Source organism: Peromyscus eremicus, chromosome 10, assembly GCF_949786415.1.
Source record: "Peromyscus eremicus chromosome 10, PerEre_H2_v1, whole genome shotgun sequence".
Lineage (NCBI taxonomy): Eukaryota > Metazoa > Chordata > Mammalia > Rodentia > Cricetidae > Peromyscus > Peromyscus eremicus.
In genome coordinates this window covers 29,172,215-29,191,861 of record NC_081426.1, presented here as the reverse complement: position 1 = coordinate 29,191,861, position 19,647 = coordinate 29,172,215, and the positions used below count along the sequence as shown (strand labels likewise).

At 42.0% G+C, this 19,647-nt stretch overlaps 1 protein-coding gene across 1 annotated transcript in view; it reads right to left on the bottom strand.

Moving 5' to 3' along the window:
- The window catches only part of Htt (huntingtin), a 140,664-nt gene that overhangs the window by 43,534 nt on the left and 77,483 nt on the right, over positions 1-19,647 (bottom strand). The window contains exons 31-40 of the mRNA XM_059275738.1: positions 18,998-19,221; positions 17,834-17,912; positions 17,539-17,700; positions 12,884-12,939; positions 11,880-12,028; positions 8,461-8,597; positions 6,814-6,930; positions 5,247-5,369; positions 4,739-4,974; positions 3,664-3,806 (exon numbers count right to left, since the gene is read on the bottom strand). Of these exons, the coding sequence (XP_059131721.1) occupies positions 3,664-3,806; positions 4,739-4,974; positions 5,247-5,369; positions 6,814-6,930; positions 8,461-8,597; positions 11,880-12,028; positions 12,884-12,939; positions 17,539-17,700; positions 17,834-17,912; positions 18,998-19,221 (1,426 nt within the window). The remainder of the gene's footprint in view (positions 1-3,663; positions 3,807-4,738; positions 4,975-5,246; positions 5,370-6,813; positions 6,931-8,460; positions 8,598-11,879; positions 12,029-12,883; positions 12,940-17,538; positions 17,701-17,833; positions 17,913-18,997; positions 19,222-19,647) is intronic.

Genomic DNA, 19,647 nt, shown 5'->3' with positions numbered 1-19,647 from the left:
AAAGAACCAGCCAACATAGGGGCAAAGGATTCAGGCCCCAGTTGGGACAACAAAGAACTGAGCCACAGCCAGCAGACAAAATGGCATCCTACAACTCTTTGGCTGGCTGAGAATCAAGGGACAGAAACACAAGAGGCTGCAAGAGCAAACAGGACAACTGTCAAGAGAGCTAAATATATCTTCATAAAAGTATAGCTGGTTTATTTCAATCCTATCTTGAGACTAACCAAATACCCAAACACAGTAGTTCTGCCACCTAGTGTCACAGAAACAAGAGAAAACAAACATTTATATACAACTTAACGGCATTAGGGCAAAACCTGTATGTCTAACCAGAAGGGTATACATATGCTGTATCAAAAGGTAAGCCACTGACCACATGAAGCTATTTAAGTTAACTAAAGTTAAACAAAACCACATACAAAGGACCTCAGGTGTGTCACCTGCATTTTAGTTATCCAGTCACACAGGCAGACATGATGCACACCAATTTCACTGTGAGTTTTGCTGGACAACACTGACACATGACACACAGTAGAAATACTCCCTTAAGTGTTTTTACTTCCTTGAGGTTTTTGTAGAAAGGAAGAAACGGAAGCTACAGCAACTGGCGGTTAAGTACCCAAACCACATGGTAGCCCACTGGGTGAGCAGGACCCAGCAGAGACATCTGCCATCCAAAGAAGGCAAGAGAAAGCTCTTCAGGTATCAGATCAAAACCAATCCAATGACTGGACTGAAAACATTAAATGACCAACCTACTAAAAACCATCCACTACTCATAGACAGGCACACTTTCTTGACTTTAAATTTGCTACAGTGGTCAGTGAAGCATAAATCAAAAGATCTTTAAGGGCCAGAGCAGTGGCTCAGTGGGTAAAAACCCTTGCCACACAGTCTAATGACTGATTTCCATCCCCAGAACCCATGTAAAATGTCAGATGTGGTCGTGTGCATCTAATTCCTACAGCAAGATGGGAGACAGAGACTGGGGAACTGGTGAAAAGCTCTTGTTGGCAGTGGAAGGCAGAAACAAGAGCCTGCCTCAAAACAAGGTGGAAAGAGAGAGGACAGACTCCTGAGAAGTTGCCCTCTAACCTCCATATGCACACCCTGGCACACACATGACCTTTCTCTGTCTGCCTCTGTCACTCTCTCCTATACACACAAAACAAATAAGTAAATAAATCTTTAGATAACAAACAACAACTTTAAAAAGAAAAAAAAAATCAGCATTAGGAAGTAAAACAATTTGAAACTAGCATCCATTATCAAAATTAAATTCTGGCACATTATTGTGCCAAGGATGCCAGCAAATAAAGGAGGCAGTTCATATAATGCCTCTTTCTCCACGGCTCACCTCGGCAGCCTGCTTTCCTCACTACCCTGTTTTCAACTCCACTTCTCTTGTCTGTTCTTTGTACTCCAAAGGCTGGTTCTGCTGCACACTAAAAGTGAGCTTACCAGGCACCCTCAGAAATTGTTTATCAATACACTGCTCATATATCTTCCTAGGTCAGTGGTTGTGTACCACCCTCCCCACTGGCTGTGAAGCTCCACAATGGCATGAAGCAAATCTGCTTGTGTGACCCCAGGACACCAGAGCCCAGTATAGACAGGTCAGAATATAAGTCCTGTTAAATGAAGGCTAAGGACAGTAACTACCTTTTACTCTAAGGTAAATAAAATGCACATACTTAAAATGCATATAGAAGGGGCTAGAGAGATGGCTCAGTGGTTAAGAGCACTGGCTGCTCTTCCAGAAGCTCTGAGTTCAATTCCCAGCAAACACATGGTGGCTCACAACCATCTATAGTGGGATCTGATGCCCTCTTCTGGCATAAAGTCATACATGCAGATAAAGCACTCATATACATAAAATAAATAAATCTTAAAAAAAATGCACACAGAAATTCAAACATAGAAAACACCTTCTAACTGGAGACACACCCTGCTTCCACTTCCTGTCACTTCTGGCTTGGGTTCTAGAAGTTCCAGAGTTCCAACAGATAAGCTGTTTTCACTGGAAGCAAACTATTAAGTTCCTAACCTGTTTCTCCTCCTTTCACAAAACAACCCATACCCTCAAGGGAAGGCCGCCCAAGCTGGTCAAAGCAGCCAGAAGCTCATGACTGCCTACAGGAATTATGGAAGGCCAATTAGCATACTTTGGAGGCTCAGACCCCCATGGCAAGAGGCCAACATTCTGCCACATGAAATGAGTCCATGAGAGAGCAAAGCCAAGATAGAAAACACAGCTGAGACATGGAAATACACCATAGGGCAACAAGATGAAATCACCATGTCACACTCTGCCCCCACCCCCAATTAAACAAACAAGTGTTTTTATTATTATTATTATTATTATTATTATTATTATTATTATTATTATTTGTGTTTAGGCCTGCCTCAAACTCTCTATGTAACTGAGGATGACTTAAACTTCTAATTCTCCTGCTTCCTGGTTGCTGGGATTACAGCCAAGTACTGAGATTACAGGTGTGTATCAACATGCTTAAGTTAGGGATCAAAATCAGGGTTTTGTATGTGCTTGGTTTCTGTATGTAGCTCCAATGGACCTACATTCCCAACATGAGTCTTTAGGTTTTGCCTGATTTTTACATTTAATTGTTATTGATGAGGGAGTGCACATGTGCCATAGCATGTATGTGGAGGTCAAAGAATAACTTGAAGTCATTGATTCTCTCCTACTATGTGGGTCTTCAAGATCACACGCAGGTTGTCAGGGTTGATTGTAAACACCTGTATCTACTAAGTCATCTTAATGGCCTCCAATTATTTTTTATTGTGGTAAAATACATATAAAATTTACCACCTTGATAATTTTTAAATATACAGCTTTGGTATTAAATGCATTTATGTTATGCAACATCACCATCATCATCCATTTATAATTCTTTTCATCTTGTAAAACCGAAACTCTAAAGTCATTAAATCCCTCCCCTGAAGCCCTTAGCAACTACCATTCTGGTCTCTGAGTATCTCATACACATAAAACACAGTGTCTGCCTTTTTGTGTCTGGCTTATTTTGTTTAACACGATGTCTTCAAGGGTCACCTATGTGGGCTTTTTGATTTTACTTTATGTATGAGTTTTTGCCTGCATGTATGTATGTGCACCTTGTGCATGCCTGGTGCTGGTGAAGTCTAGAAGAGGGCATCAATTCTCCTGGAACTGGAGTTACAGATGATTGTGAGCCTCTGCGATATACTGGGAAGCAAAGGTGGGTCCTCTGCAAGAATAGAAAATACTCTTAACTGCTAAGCTATCTCAATTATCCCATGTTGTTTCTTATGGCAGAATTATTTCATTTTTTCAGACTGAAAAATATTCCATGCATAAACACATTTGACTCTATAACTATGTATATGCCATATTTGGCTTATCAACCAGCCCACTAATAGATGCCAGAGTTGCTTCTACATCTTAGCTACATAATGAAGGCTACCTTCCAAGCACTCTGCTCCCCATTCTTTCAGGTATCTGCCTATCAATGGAATCGCTGGACCATATGTATCAGGTTCGCTCCTGTCATCATGTTCTCACCTGGCACAAGGAGTATGGAGAACAGCTGCAGGGAAGATGGCATTGCGGGAGACAGGAAGCATGAAACACTGCCAAGTCTAATCGGACTCACTCACCGGATTTGAAGATGTGGATCAGACACATGAGCAGTGTGCCTAGCTCTTGGCAGTAGAATGTATGCTGCTGTTCACTCATTTCCACTTTGAGCTGTTTTGTAACGATGTCTTCTAAAAGAATACCAACCAGCTGTAAAAGAAACCTGCCGAGAAAGGGAGTATATAACAGCATATTAGGTCACTTCAGTGAGCCTATGCCAAGCACAAGTGTGAAATAAAGACCATCAGCTCATGTAAAGTAAAAAATCAAAAACAAAAAATCACAAAGACAGTACATTAAACAAAGTGAAAATTAAATGCTTCAGACCATCACTGTGGCCTGAGTCTCTGCTTCCCTCTATATTATCTTCCTCATATATAATCACACCACCTTCAAAGAGCCATCAAAACAAAATGACAAGTGGTTATTTTTTTAAAGCTTTATCAGCTGTAAAAGTGTTACATAAATACAAGCTGGTAATTCACCCCAGGTATTTAGTGTAACATCAGTTTTACCCACTCCTTCAACTTAAGGGAGGGAAGATAATGGGCTGCCATTGAACCTGCAAACAAAAAGGCAGTGTGTGGGTTTAGAGATACCACAGGTGTCTCCCTCTGAAACTATGGGAGGCCTTGAGGAGCGTGTTTACAGCACTGCTCTAACGTAGTGAATGCTCCAGGAGTGGGCAGGGAGGGACTTCTCCATGAGAAGTGTGACGCAAGGCCTTTGGGGAGGGAGGTGGGAACAAAAATTGGCTAAGGGGGCTGGAGAGATGGATTGGGGTTCAAGAGAACCTGCTGCTCTGGCAGAGGACTCAGGTTCAGTTCCTAGAACCTACGTGACAGCTTCCAACTGTCCGAAACTCCAGTTCCAGGGGATCCAATGCCCTCTTCCAGCTTCCATGCACACTCAGTATACTTACTTACACATAGGCAAAACACTCATATACATTTAATAAAGAGAAATAAACCTAAAAAAACAAAAAGAAGACCCAAAGCAAGACCATCAGATGTTGTTGGCGGCTGCTGCTGCGAAGACACCATGAGACCAGTCAAAAGACTCAGGTCAGTTTACAGGTTCAGAAAGAAAGCATACCTTGAGAATGTTTCTTCTGGCAAATTCTTTGTTTGTTTCCCTTCACTGAGTTCTCCTAGTGTTGAATTACTGTCTCCATCCCTTAACCTGCTAATTACTGGACAGGAGATTAAATATGGAGAGAAGGAGAGTTCCTGAATACGAGAAAGAACAATATCTTCAGTTGACTGGGAAATGAGAACCCTCAGAATGGCTAGGATTCCAGATATCCACAGCTGCACAGTGCTTACAGATGCCTAGAAAAAGAAAAGAAAAAGAAAATACATATGCTAAAGCTAAGGAAAGATGATTAAATTTCCCCTTGTTGCCAATTCCACAGAAGAAAATCACCCCAATTTACTTCTTCACCACAAAGTCCCTACAGCACTGGTTCCAGGTGTGGTCCTACTGGAAGCAGGATCAGGCTCAGTTGGAGAACTGGAAAAATGCCAATTCTTAAGTTCCAGCTGTGGCAGATCTGGGCTGAAACCTGCCCTCCAATGCATTAGCAGTGTCTGGTGAGACTCACCATTGTGCTTGGAGTGATGAACAGACTCCGCAAAAGCATGTCTACAGGACGCAGGGAGGAAGGAGCCAAAATCTCAAACAAGGTATTTAACACTCCAAGGGCTTCATGAGAATCAATGTGCATCTGTGGAATTAAGCACCACAGACATGTCTGTGCAACCCAATGGAAATGCCAACTTCACACACATCATTCCTGCACCTCAAGGGCACACAATCACCATCCCTATCATGTCCTCTCAGTTAAAAGCATGACTTTCAGCAGCAACCCTATTTTTAGGGCAGTCTGTCAGCTGCACTCTACTTTCAGCAATAACTCCAGTAAAGCTTCAGGACACTGTCTCCACTCCAGCCCTCCCACCCTTCCTTTTCCTGTGAGTAGCTTCTTGTATCCACTTGGAATGCTACAATCTCAGCAACTCTGTATTGCTCTCTGCTCTACCTGAAGCACTCTCTTGAAGGTACCTGTCAGAATCACCCTGTTCCTTCCTTCACACTTACTCAGATGCCACCTCTTATGCAAGCCTTTCTTTTTTTGTCAGTGACTAAACAATGAATGCATCCTCCTACCCTGACACTAACCCCGCTTTGCCACAGATAACTACTATCCTCTGATATTTTATACGCTTCAATAATGTATTCCTTTGTTATCTGCGTTATTATTATTCTGTCTCAATGAAAGCTTCACTCTAAGGTGGGAGAGCACTGCTTTTCAATGCATTTTGTTCACTGAAGTATTTTCTATCAGTCCCTAATTTTCTATCAGCCTAGCATATGAAGACAGTAACTACTATATACCCACAAGCGTTTATGAAATAAGGAGAACCATGGCCATTTTGCGCTTTCTACAGAACCTATTTCAAAAGCAGTGCCTTGCCACATGACGGGGGGTTTCATTCAAAGCATGGCCAGAGCTTCATCTGGCGGCTGCTTGGCCTTTCTGATAGGACTGTCTATACTCTATCTTCTATTGTAATGGTGCTATGTGAAAGCCACACAGATGTCTGTGCTTTGAGGCCCACATGGTCCAGGAGCCAGGGCTGATTGTTTCCACAAGATGCAGAACAGCCAGACCACTGCATTTTCTGAATTAACTAGTAATGTCACCTGATTACAGAATTTCTGAGTAAGTGATGAATAACTACTAGGTTACTTTGTAATCAATAAGAAAAACAAACAAATAAAAAATCATAAAGAAAGCTAAAGATCAAATGAAATATCTGACTGACTAGAATAAAGGAGTCAAAATAATACAGTAAGAAAAGACTCAGTTTTTAAGTCAGAACTGGGCCAATCAACTGCAGGCTCCACACCCTCAAGCTCTGTGAAGATGGAAAAACCTCAATAACCTCTCTGACCCTTAGTTCCCCGACTTAAAAAGTGAGAAGGTAATTTCAACCTCAAAGGGTAATGGGAATAAAAGAAGCCACCTGCCCCATGACCAGCAATAAGGACAGTTTTCAAAGCAAGAACCTGTCAGGATATAATGATCACAAGCAATCTTCATAAGCATCTCAGTCCATTCTGAACAAGTCACACTACAGGATGGCAACCAGGGCATGGAGACAAACCTGCTGCTTGGCTAACATGGGCAGGATGATGTCTGCAACCTGCCGAGACAGCCGTTTCCACTTGTCCTCATTCTCCTTGTGGCACTGCTGCAAGACAAGGATGAACATCTCCAGTACCTGCAAGAATGTTTGAGGAGGGTCAGAGTACTTCCTGGCCCAGGGCCCTCTACCTTCCCATGTCCCACACTGGTCCCAGCTAGCTGGGCAACTCTAGGGTTCAAAGAGATATAATCCCCAGTGAAGACCAAGAAAGTCACATGATCTTTACCCTGTGACATGTGAATGTGAAGTAGACAAAAAAATACCCACAAGAAGAGATGCAGTAAGCTCCAAGGTGAGCCATGCTGGGCTCAGAAAGACTCATGATCAGTATTATTTCTACAGCATCATAACATTTCATGAACAAAGAAGGGATCAAGTGAAAATCAAACTTACCTTAATCCCTATGTACTTTAAATTCACCTCAGTGCTCTTTGCAAAGGCAATCTATTTCGAATGGCCCTCACAAGAGTCCTACAAAGCTGAGCATGAGTTTATTGGTGGTCATTCTGGTCATTCTAATAGATGTATCTGTGACCTGGAAAAGGTTTGTAACAGAGGCACCTGGCCCGCCGCCCGTTTTGTAGATAAAGTCTTACTGGAACACAGCCAGCCATACCATCTGTATACACACTGCCTGGATCCACTTTCATGCTACAATAGGCCAGGAAACCCACAAAGTTGCAATGCTGTCTAGTTTGTGGGTTACAGAAAAGATTCTGCTAAACCGAGTTATAAAATGTGACTGCTATAAAAGATGTGTACCACCTCAGGGCAACATAAAGCCTAACCCAACTACTGCATCCCCAAAGCTGCTTATCTTCAAGGTCCAGAAGCAGTGCTTATGCTATACAAGAACCTCATCTCCCCTTTATTTCATGGGCATTCAAGGATCTCCATGAGGTATGCTGAGACCCTGCTGAACATGTACAAGTGGTATACTCTTCCCCAAGGCACTACCAGCCCTGCCATGCTTGCCAAGGTCATCTGCTTACTCTCAAACACTTTATGCCTCTTGTATTTTTTATTGTAGTCATGTGACTTAACTAAGCATTAAATATTTAATTAAATATTACAAAGATTGATCAAAACATAAATGTAACAAAGAAAGTGCTGTTTCTATGAGAAAGGCTTGTGGTTTATGAAGATTCAGAGACAGGCAGCTGAAAGGCACTAACAAAATAAGAGAGGGACAGGCAAAAGTACAAGTTTAAAAGGGACAAAAATTAAGAAAACTAGATTTTCATACATGGGCTGCCTGAAAGCATTTAAAATCCATGTTCCAGCTTCAGGGAAACAAAACTAGAAATTAGTACAAATGAAAAGAATGTGACTGATTCAAGATAGAAGTAAATACCCATTTACTTTATTTCAGATCTAAAATTTCTGGTGTTTTTAAGAAGTCAATGGTTTAGATCAACACTGTCAATTAATCAATGCTTGAACCATGTTAGAGCCTGTGCCAGCTCTAAACCTAGTGCATTGTCTCCTTTCACTGCCATCTCTTTAGGCAGTGCTTCACTGCTCCTGTTCACCACACCCAGGACCTCACGGCTACGGCACGCCTATCCATGCTGATGATGTGCCTATCACTGTACCTTCCCCTACCTGATGGTACTGGATGAGTCTTAAGAGCATCGACACCACCACCTCCTTCTGGGTTTCAAGCTCCTTCCCCGCATCAGCTTTGTTTGTTCCTCTTAACACAAAGAGGTCATGGACAATGGGCTGCAGAGCAGGTATGGCTGTGGGCACAAGAGTGAACAAATAAGGCCACATACAGACATGACACTTGGGAGACAACTATCAAGACTGTCAAAGTACTTCTAAGAACTAAAGGAACCCTTAGCTGGTACTTGGCTTACAGAAGGGGCTGATTAGGATTGGTAAAGTGTATTTGAAATCATCACCATGCCACCGTAAGAGGCCAAAGTTCTTCCTCTCAACAATGACTGACAGCTTGTGAAGGCTTCTAATAACCACAGAAAACATAGGTTTTTTATCAAATGCAGTGTCACTTCTGACAAAAAGTGACTGAAATCGAAGTCAATTTGAAAATAAGAGAACATTCCAAATAATGAAAATAGTAACCTCCCTACTTTATGCATAATCTACCTGATTTACTTAAAAAGATGATAAATATCATGGCTACTGAATACATTTATTAAGTCACAGTATTAGATTATTTATTATAATATTTAAGTTAAAAACTGACTCATTAGATCAAGATTTTCTTCAGGTCTTATTTATCTTGGCCCAAAATAGGAGTCAAACTAAATTAATTGTTTTAACAGTATCACATAGATAAAAGAAATGGCTTTATTTGGCACACAGCACACTGATACCTGCTGACACACATATATTATATATACTGAATTTTGGTAACACAAACACCCTGACTCTCAGTGACATATGCACAAATACTTAGCGATATGAATACAAATGTACACATAGATGTGCAAATATACACTCTGATCCTCACATGTGTACACACATACCCACACTCTGGTGGTCTGTGGTAAAAATACATACATATCCTGACCCTCGGTGCTACCCAACATCCTCGCTTTTACTTGCTTGCTAAATTTCCTCCAGATAACCAAGCATCCTAGCATGAAGTAAAATGGCTGACTGACACTAATTCTCAGTCCAATGACTGAGTCCAGGAAACCTTAGGTCCATGTATTTTTTTTAAATGTATTTTTATTTTATGTGTATGGGTGTTTTACTTGGATGTATGTTTGTGTACCACATGTATTCAGTGCACTCAGAAGCCAGAACAAAGTTTCTTATCTCCTGGAACTGGAGTTACAGAAGGTTGTGAGCCACTATGTAGGTACTTGGAATTGATCCCAAGAGCAGCCAGTGCTCTTAACCGCTGAGCCATCTCTCCAGCCCCTAATTTTTACTTCAGTATTTTTTTTATGTATATAAGTGTTTTGCCTACATGTATGTCTATTCACCATACACACACACACACACACACACACACACACACACACACACACACAGAGTGTCCTCAGAAGCCAAAAAAAGGTGTCTGATCCCCTGGAACTGGACATTGTAAGCCACCATGTGAGTGCTTGGAACTGAACCCAAGTTCTTTGGAAGAGCAGCCAGTGCTCTTAACCTCTAAGTCATCTCTCCTGCTTCAGATCTGTGTATTTGACATTTGCATTTTCAACTAAATCATTCACCAATTGCTAAGCATTTCATAATCTATGCTCTGATGGAGCATAAGCTGATAGCTTATGAAGATTGAAGAGGGCCTATCAATGCCTCTGCTATGCTCCCCTGTAGAGGTAATAGAAGAGCTTCTTCTCTATGGCAGTGCCATTCTCCCTTGCAGGGTCTGCAAAGCTCTTAGGATGCATCCATACCAAAGGTCAAAAGCTTCTAGACCAGCAGTTCTCAAACCCTTTGGGAGGGGGGCTTGAATGACCCTTTCACAGGGGTTGCCTGTCAGATATCCTGCATATCAGATAATTACATTATGATTCATAACAGCAGCAAAATTACCATTTTGAAGTAGTAACTAAAATAGATTTATGATTGGGGTCACCACAATATGAGGAACTGTATTAAAGGGCTGCAACATTAGGAAGGTTGAGAACCACTGCTCTAAACTCTTGGCAAAGGAGTAGGGTGAATTCAACAGGGAAAGGCTGGAAGACTGGAATTAAAAGGTCAAAGAAACATGACACATTCTTTTTGGTCACTGCTGCTAATGTACAAGACAGGGACCAGCTGAACAGCCCAAGCTGGCTGCAACTCATGGTCCTCCTGCAACTCAAGAGTGCCATTAACAGAGGCATGCATCATCATGTATCGATACAGAACATTCTTAAAATACACACCACATCTCCTTTTATAGCTAAAGAGAGAAAGCTGAGTGGCTAACCATTAGCTATGGTTCTTATTTTAGGGTCAACAAAATAATCAGGCAGCCATGGCATCAATCTGAGGAAGTGCAGGGGTTAAGTGCAAAGAGAACTTTAGTTTCCCCACAGTTCTAATTCCTTAGCCTTTTACTTACATGTAGCATGCTTACAAAATATAGATGGATATAGAGTTCAAAGTGTGGTTTATTAAACATTGAATAACCTCTCTTCCAAAATATAAGGTGGCAAAACAGAAAACCCCATGGAAATGTCCAATTACAACACCAAAACCATCAGAAAAGGAATCAGAATTTATAGCTGGGTTTGGTGACATACACTTTAATCCCAGCACTTAGGAGGTAGAGGCAGGCACATCTTTGTGAGTTCAAGGCCAGCCTGTTCTACAGAGTGAGTTCCAGGACAGCCAGGGCTGTTACATAGAGAAACAGTCTCAAAAAAACAAAAAACAAAACCACCCCCTCCCCCCCCCCCCCCAAAAAAAGACAGAAATCAGAATCTGAGCTGAGAATGCAGGTCAATTGTAGAACGCTTTGAGTAGCATGCACAAAGCCCTAGGTTCAATCCCTGCATCTTACAACAGGGAATGATTAATCATGCCTGCAATCCTAGCACTCAGGAGGGAGGAGGAGTATTAGGAGTTCTAGGTCATTCTTGGTTTCACAGTGAGTTCAAGTTGGCATGAGATATGAGAACTTGTATCCAAAAAAAAAAAAAAATTCAAAATTTGATTTATGACAAGCTAGATTTGAAATTTTTATGAGTCTAGGGGTGTGATCAGAGTAAAGTGCTTTGCACGTGAGGCCTATGCCTTCTCTCTGAAAAAGAACAAAGCAAATACAAATAACAAATTAAAATTTTACTTCATAAACAGAGACATTTATCAGAATCTATCTAAATTTTAATCATGTCACTATTTTTTATATATTTCACTATTTTTTATCTCCCCCAAGTAGTTTATAAATTCTGTGAGTAAGCAATGTGCTCTTCTCCTTCTCGAACATCTCTGTGTGCATGCACAAGCCCCCACACATGTCCACATCCAGCACATGCAGTGCAGAGTTGTCATTCAGTTCAAAGAGGGTGGAGGTGAGACTGAGGACAACAAGTAAACATGTATCCCATTACCATGTGTAACAGCCTTCCTTCCACTGGCCATGATGCCATCACACAGCTGGATGATTTTAGGAATTCCAATGATCTGTTTTGAATGGTAGCGCTCATAAGACAGTAATACCAGGAAGAAAAATATATTTGGAATAATTGCCTCTGATTCCCTAGAAACAAAAACACCCATTTAGACATTTCTTTTTAAAAACTAAGATAAGTGATCTGCATACACATCATAATGTAAGTCAAGATTCAACCTCAGGAGAAAGTACTAAGACTCTGCAACCTCGTTTAACCCCAGCCACACCAGTGGGCTTCCTGCCTCTGCCCACAGGACAGTCTGATGGTTAGTTAGGACCACAGTGAGGCTGCAGCAGGGGAGAGGCACCTTAAGCACCAGATGCCAGCAGGGAAGATCATCCTAGCACTTCATTTTCCTTTCCTCTCTTAAAGTTCAGACACCGAGGAGAAAATGTTCCCCTGGTCAAACTACAGAGTCAGGGTGTCATAATCAGAACAAGACCTGGGTCTCTAGGTCCCGGGGACTCTTACAACACTCTCCAATGCTGTGCTTTACAAACTACTTATTAAGAACTGTAATTTTCAAAAATTACAAATCCGTTGTATGTACTGCTAGATTAGTAAAGCTTTAATGTCTAGCAAGGAAAACTGCAGTGAATGTAACTAAAGTTCACCATCACTCCCTTTACTACACTATGACCTAAAATTGCTTCTTCTAACGTTAGGGAACAGGGTTCCACTACGTAAGATGTCATTTAGTGACCTGTCACCATCATCGTACACTCCGAATGTGAAATGAAAACACACTACTGATCTAAGTACAACTGTTTCTAAGCCAGTCTTGAGAAGGGTTTTCAGCAAGTGTTCAGAAGAGTAGAAGAAGAAAGCACGTAAATCAGACTCACTGGACACCAGCAGCACTTGAAGCACCTGTCACTCTAAGGAGCTACGATTACATGTGTTACATAACAAGGACAACTGAAGTAACTAAACATTAGTACCTGAACTGGCCCACTTCAATGTACTCAAACTGCTTCAGGACAAAGCCGATGAACACCTACATCAGGGGAAAAAAAAAGCTGCCATCAGTCACAGGCTTACAATGTAAAAGCCAGGTATCTTTTCTTCTACTGATCTGTGAACTATTCACAAGCACATACACAGCAGATTAGCTTGTTTATAATAATGTTCTCAAAGCTACTCTGAAGTCAGGTAACTGCAGAGTACCTCCAGACATGCCTTCAGGAACAGGCCAAGGCAGACAGGTTGGTACAGGCCTGTAATCCCAGCACAAGGGGAACTAAGGCCAGCAGATGGAAGTTTTAGGTCAGCCTGGGCTACATGGTAGGACTCTGTCTGTCTCACAAACAAAGTGACTACATACAGATATGAGTCCTCACTGGGAAAATAAGTAATAAATTCCAGGTACCACCAGCTATTACTCATAATCACATCTGGAAGACTCTGTGTCCAGAGAGTGGTGAGCCCACAGCATGAGTCCTGCAGTGCAGAATGACTAGATGCTGTCTGTGACATACACTAAAGGAGCCAGGAGGAAAGGCCAACACTAAGAACAGAGACAGCACCCAGGTGGAAGAGTCTATTTCACTCTCACTTTCTGTGAGATTTCATCTCCCTGGCAGATGCTCCCACAGATGAACTACAGAACTTATACCCATTGCTTTGCAGATCTGGGACATGCACAGACATTCAGCAGATGCTTGGGGAATCAGTATCTGAACTGAGTTTGTGCCTCAGTTTTCTGCATTTATCCCTCTACAAGATCCACTGATGAAAGTCACCGGAACAAACAAGGAGGCCAGAGTGCTCATGGTAAAAACAAACAAACAAACAAACAAACAAAAAACCCCAGTGGTTGGTGAAAAAGCTTTGCTGGTGTGAGGCTCAGAGGCCCAGAGTGAAGGGTATACATACAGACATGGGCACAGCACACAAGAATCTGGAAGTCCTGAGCATTTTCAATGTTAAATAACAGGCAGCAATTTTAGGAAGAAAAAACTTACCTTTCTGTTTTAGAGGAAACACTGGATAGAATTGAATGACTACAGAAATGACTACCTGGTAAGAGAGCCAAGTCTACCTAACATATCCACAGGTGGGTTAACTTTTCTGTCGATGACGGATGACCCAAATAGAGATCACAATTTTTACCTTTGCTGAGTAGAAGTAGGAAAGTGAGAAGAGGGGTAGACTTATAGGTGTTATAGGTGTTCTATCCAAGATGCATCCATCAGTGTTCTGGAGGCTACAATCCATCCTCCAGGTACAACCCCAAGCCTGTTTCCTCTACAGTCCATGACCCACAACTGTAGACTAGGTTGTCTGGGTATGGAAATGAAGGAAACACACTATGATGGTTTGAATAGGAAATTTCCTTCACAGGTTCAGGTTTAAATGGTCCCCTGCTGATAGTGCTTGGGAGGCAAAATCTTGCTGAACAAAGTATTTGTCACCCTACTTCTGGTTCATTCTCTTTGCTTCCTGAATGTGGATGGAGAGGTGAGCTTTCAACTTCCTGCTCCAGATGTCTGTGGCCATGCCTCCCTGCTGTGATGGACTTTTTTTATTTTGGACTTTATGTGTTAATGTCTTGCCTATAGAAGCCAGAAGAAGGTGTCAGATTTCCTAGAACTGGAGTTACCCAGGGTTGTGAGTTGCCATGTGGATGCTAGGAAATCAAATCTGGATCTTCTAGAAGAGCATCAAGTGCCCTTAACTGCTAAGCCATCTCTCCAGTCCCCATAATGGACTCTAATTCCTCTGGAACCATAAAGCAAAATAAGTTTCCTTCTATATGTTTCTTTTGGTACTGTATTTTATATTAAAGCAGTAAAAAGTAACTAATTCAGAACTTCCTACAAGAGTGAGGTCTTGTAAAAAACCTCACTGTTGTTTTTTGGAGCATTGTGAAAAGACTTTGGAACTTTGGAATAGGAAAGTAGTTATACACTGTAAGTAGAAGCCTAGGAGGCAGTGTCAAGAATAATGTAGAGTGCTAAGAATAATGCCTGGCTCTTGAGGTTTCAACCTGGTCTCTATTACCAAATGGACTAGAGGCCATCCCTGTGATATTTTAGCAAAGAAACTGGTTGCTTTTTGCTCATGTTCTAAGAAGTTGCTCGAGGCTAAACAAAAAGTAATGGACTAACTTCTTTGATGGAGGAAATTTCATTGAGTCTATGGACTGGTTATTACTGATAACTCTTATGCAGATCTACAGTGAAAAAGAACAACTGGGGCAGAAAGAAATAAAAAATGTACAGTTTGGAGAGAAAAAGCACTAGCAAACTTAACATTGCCCCCCCCCCCCCAGATGTGTGCTGAAAGAGAGGCTATAATTGCTAGAGAGATTAGTGCCATTAGGGAAAAGCTTCCTGATCTGCATTGTAACAATGGGAAGGTGCCCTAAGGGAAACACCACACCCAACTAAGTTTCTAACTTATGAGAGGAGAATGCCTAAGGGGTTGTTTGCTCTTAGAAAGCAACTGCTTCAAACAAGAAAGCTGTTGATAGTGTGGTCAAAGGGGCGAAAGTCCTTAACAAGCTGTTGGCTAAACCTGGTAAGAGTTTTTCATGTAGAACTGGCTTTAGGGGTATGAAAAATGCAACAGTGAGAGGATCATCGATTGACCTGTGGTTTCAGAGAGCTGTCAAGGCCAGGCAAGATGAGGCAGAGGAGTCTTTGCAAGAAGGCTCCAAGAAGCCATTGCATGAAGCTGTGAAAGTTAAAGCCTGGATTGTGATGAAGACACCAAGATGTTAAAGAAGTCAAAGCCTGAGCAATCTGCAAAAAACTACATACAGGGAGTGAAAGCAATCAGAGAGAGAGAGAGAGAGAGAGAGAGAGAGAGAGAGAGAGAGAGAGAGAGAGAGAGAGAGAGATGCTGTAGCAGCAAAGCTCAAGGGGCTGAGTCATCTAAGCCCTTAAAAACTAAAGGACAGACAGAGGACATGGAGCTATAGGTTTTGATGTTTGCCCTGCTGGGTTCTGGTCTTACTTTGGGCCAGTATTTCCTCACTGTGTCCCCATTCCTATATTTTGGAATGGAAATGTATATTCTACATCATTGTAGATTAGAAGTATATAATTTGCTTTTGATTTTACAAACCAAAGGGCGGTAGAATTAAGAAATTGCCTTTAATCACGGGACTTTGGATTTTTAAACAGTGTTGAGACTGTAAAACTATGGGGGCTTTTGAAGTTGAACTAAATGCATTTTGCATTGTAATATGACCATGAGCCTATGAGGGCCAAGGAGTCTCCCCAACTGGCATAACCTTATAACTCACACAGATCACAACACAAAAATGATGGTCAACTTTTAACAATCTAAAGATAATTTCTTCTTGGAGAAGGCATGGACATAAGATTTCTCTGAAGAGAATTTGTATTCTAAACACCTGGCAAGTGGGCAAGGCATAGTGATATACACCTTTTTAATCCCAGCACTTGGGAAGCAGAGGCAGGCCAGCCTGGTCTAAAAAGTGAGTTAGTTCCAGGACAGCCAAAAGCCAAGACTACTATACAGGGGGGGGAAAAAACAAACAAACCAACCCACAAAACCATGACTAGTGAAATCTTATGATCACAAGAATTGCATGAGAAAGGCAAAGTGAGTTTGAAGAAAGGGGTTCAGATCCAAGTTTCACAACCCTTTATGATGTAGGAGTGAGGCCTTCAGTTTTGGGCCTCATAACTTCATAATAATTTCATCAGTGCTTGAAATTATTGGCCATAAGTGATAGCTTAATGTTTTATTGTTTTTTTTTAAATAATCCATTGAGTCCAAATAGTGTTGTCTAACCACAAAGAAATAATGACAACCCCTCCCCCAGCAACCATCAACGCCAATAGACTTCAGCCATGCTGGGATGTTGACTGTTTGATCTTGTGCAGGTGACCACAACTGCTTTGAATTTGTGATTGCAACAGTTCTGCCCTGTCTAGGAGACAGCAATCCAGTGCTCCTCCTAATCCTCCAGCTCTAACATTTTTCCACACTTCCATTCTGCAGTATTCCCTGAGCTGTACAGGGGAGAGGAGGCTTGATATACATGTCCCGTTTAGGTCTGAGTACCCAACAACCACTTATTGACTACTACTCACTGAAAAAAGAAGCTTCTCTGATCAAAATGATTACCTGCTTTTTTTATTTGTTTGTTTATTTTTGGTCTATTGAGACAGGGTTTCTCTACGTAGGCCTGGCTGTCTTTGAACTCACTCTGTAGACCAGGCTGGCCTTGAACTTAGAGATCCTTCTGCCTCTGCCTCACAAGTGGTGGGATTTAAGGCATGCACCACTACCACCACCACCACCACCACCACCACCACCACCACCACCACCACCACGACCACCCACCACCACTGCTGGCTGAAGATCACAAGTTTTTAAGAAGTCTGAAGTTTGCATAAATGCCCCGTCCCACCAGAATAAATCTTAAATTATATCTTACAATTAAAAAAAAACTTATTTTGGAGTTGTGAGTAGGTATACAGATGTGGAAAATTTAGAGATTCTAAAGCCTAACCCCACTGGAGTGTGGTACAGACTTGGGACAGTATCTTTCCAGGGTAATTTGTAAATTTGTATTCAGTTAGGAATAGGTATGGTAATACCAGGCAGAGAGACGAACCTGATCCGAATCCAGCAGACAGTAATTGACCCGTAGCTGAACCAGCTGTGCCAGCAAATCCAAAACCTGCTTCTGCAACTGTACAGATGTCGTCGTGGTGTACTGCTTCAACGCTTTTATAACAAGGGGCTCAAATAACCTAATGTGATTGTGAATAGCATTCTATAGGGAAAAAAAGTGAAAGAAACCACAGTTGCAATTAGAAGCTTCTAGCAACCCATCTAGAAAGTGCTGAGCTCCAATTGCATCCCTGTGGCATGGCCGACATGCCATCTCTAGCTGCAGCTCCATTCACCTTATCTGCACGGTTCTTTGTGACATTTGTGAGGTTCGTCTTCAGTTGGGCAGACACCTTCTGGAGTACATCAAACCACCTGCCAAATGGCCAAAAGCAGAAACAACAAATACCTTTTAATAATCTCCTCTGTATTCAGCCATACATCAGCTCAACTTCATGTTAAAAAAATCAGAACATGTCAAAATGAGACTCAGAAAGGCCACTGGGTACAAGGGGCAGCACATGCTTGGGGTAACAGTACACATCTGAGTGTGCAGGCATGAAGTACCTATGCTGTACCTGAAGAAGTTATGCAAGCCCATGTTTGCTGCTACAGGAAACCCACTCCCCAACCCACTGTCTAAGAGGGCTTGAGAGAAAGGTGAGAGCTGTCTGGAAGATAGGTAATTTACATATATCACTTGGTTTTCTTAGGGGGAAGACTGATGGAGTCCATCAGTTCAACATCAGCCTAAGAAACATAGATGGAGACCAATCTCATAAAATGTTTGAAAAGACAGCAAAACAGGAGCTATGGGCACATACATAAGCGTCAAGATAAAGCCCAGAACAGAAGTATTTTCCTTGATTCCAACATTGTCTGTTCATCATAAAAAGGAAAGTAAGGATTCTACTACCATTACTACACAGAATAGCACCTCAAATTAGGGATATAAAGTAGCTCAGTGGTAAAGTACATGCCTGGCATATGAAGCCCTGAAAGAAGGAGGGAGGGAAGGAGGGAGGGACTTCCATATTCCCGGCATCAAAAAGATCAACATAAATCATGTAGAAATCCAAAGTAACACACTCCAAACTTTTCTGTGCCCTTTAATACCTCTAAACACTAGCACCACTGTGCCATTTTGAAGGGGGTCTTTTGCGTCATAGAACAAAGAAGCACCACTGACACATGTCACCTTTAAAGAATGGCATTCGTGAGCACTAGCAAGTACCAAGTGCTTTCAATAGGTGAGGACACGGAGTGCACCACTTCTACACTGGGGCAGGATTTGGAAGTTAGAAATCATGCGTCACAGGCAGCCAACTTGGGTTTCTCCTCTCGAGCCTGCTACTTCTGGATGGCAGACTATACCATAGCTCAACCAGTGGATTTCAAGGCAGGGTTATACGTTATTCATCTCTGCATCATCAATGACAGATTTGCACCACAACTATTACCCTGAGGCATCATGCTCCTGTTCCGCCTGCACCATGTTCCTCAGGCTGGCATCGGCCAAGGCCTGCGTGAAGTGCGTGTACGGTGCCATGAAGCAGTAGTGATATAAGCCTGGCCTCACACTGGAAGAGCCAAGGCGCTGTGCTCGGCCCTGAGACTTGCTGGGGTTGGAAGATAAGCCATCAAATTGTGAGGCCAAGTTTGTCCCAAAGAGAGTCTTCAATAGCTAGAATGAAAGAATTGAAGCATCAGTATTTCCCTTAACATAGATGAACATCACAAGCCTGCCTGTAATCCCAGCTGGTAGACAGGGGTTAGGATGGACACGACAGAAATGGGCAAGTTGCAAGTTCCAGGTGAGCCTGGGCAGCTTAGTGAGATCATGTTTCAAAATTTAAAAAGTCTCAGTGATAGAGTACTTTCCTGGAATATACAAAGCCAGGTTCAACCCTCAGTACCACTAATAAAAGAAGGGAAAACAAAAGTAAACACCCTTTAAGACTCTCTTTCCCAGCAGCAAATCGTGCAGGAATATATGACAGAAGGTTTTGTTGTGGATCCCTATGAGTTAGTACCTCAGAAGATTCCCACCGTGTGGTGCCAAGCACCTGGGAGTCTGTAGTTCTAAGTGAAACTAGCATTTTAGATACAG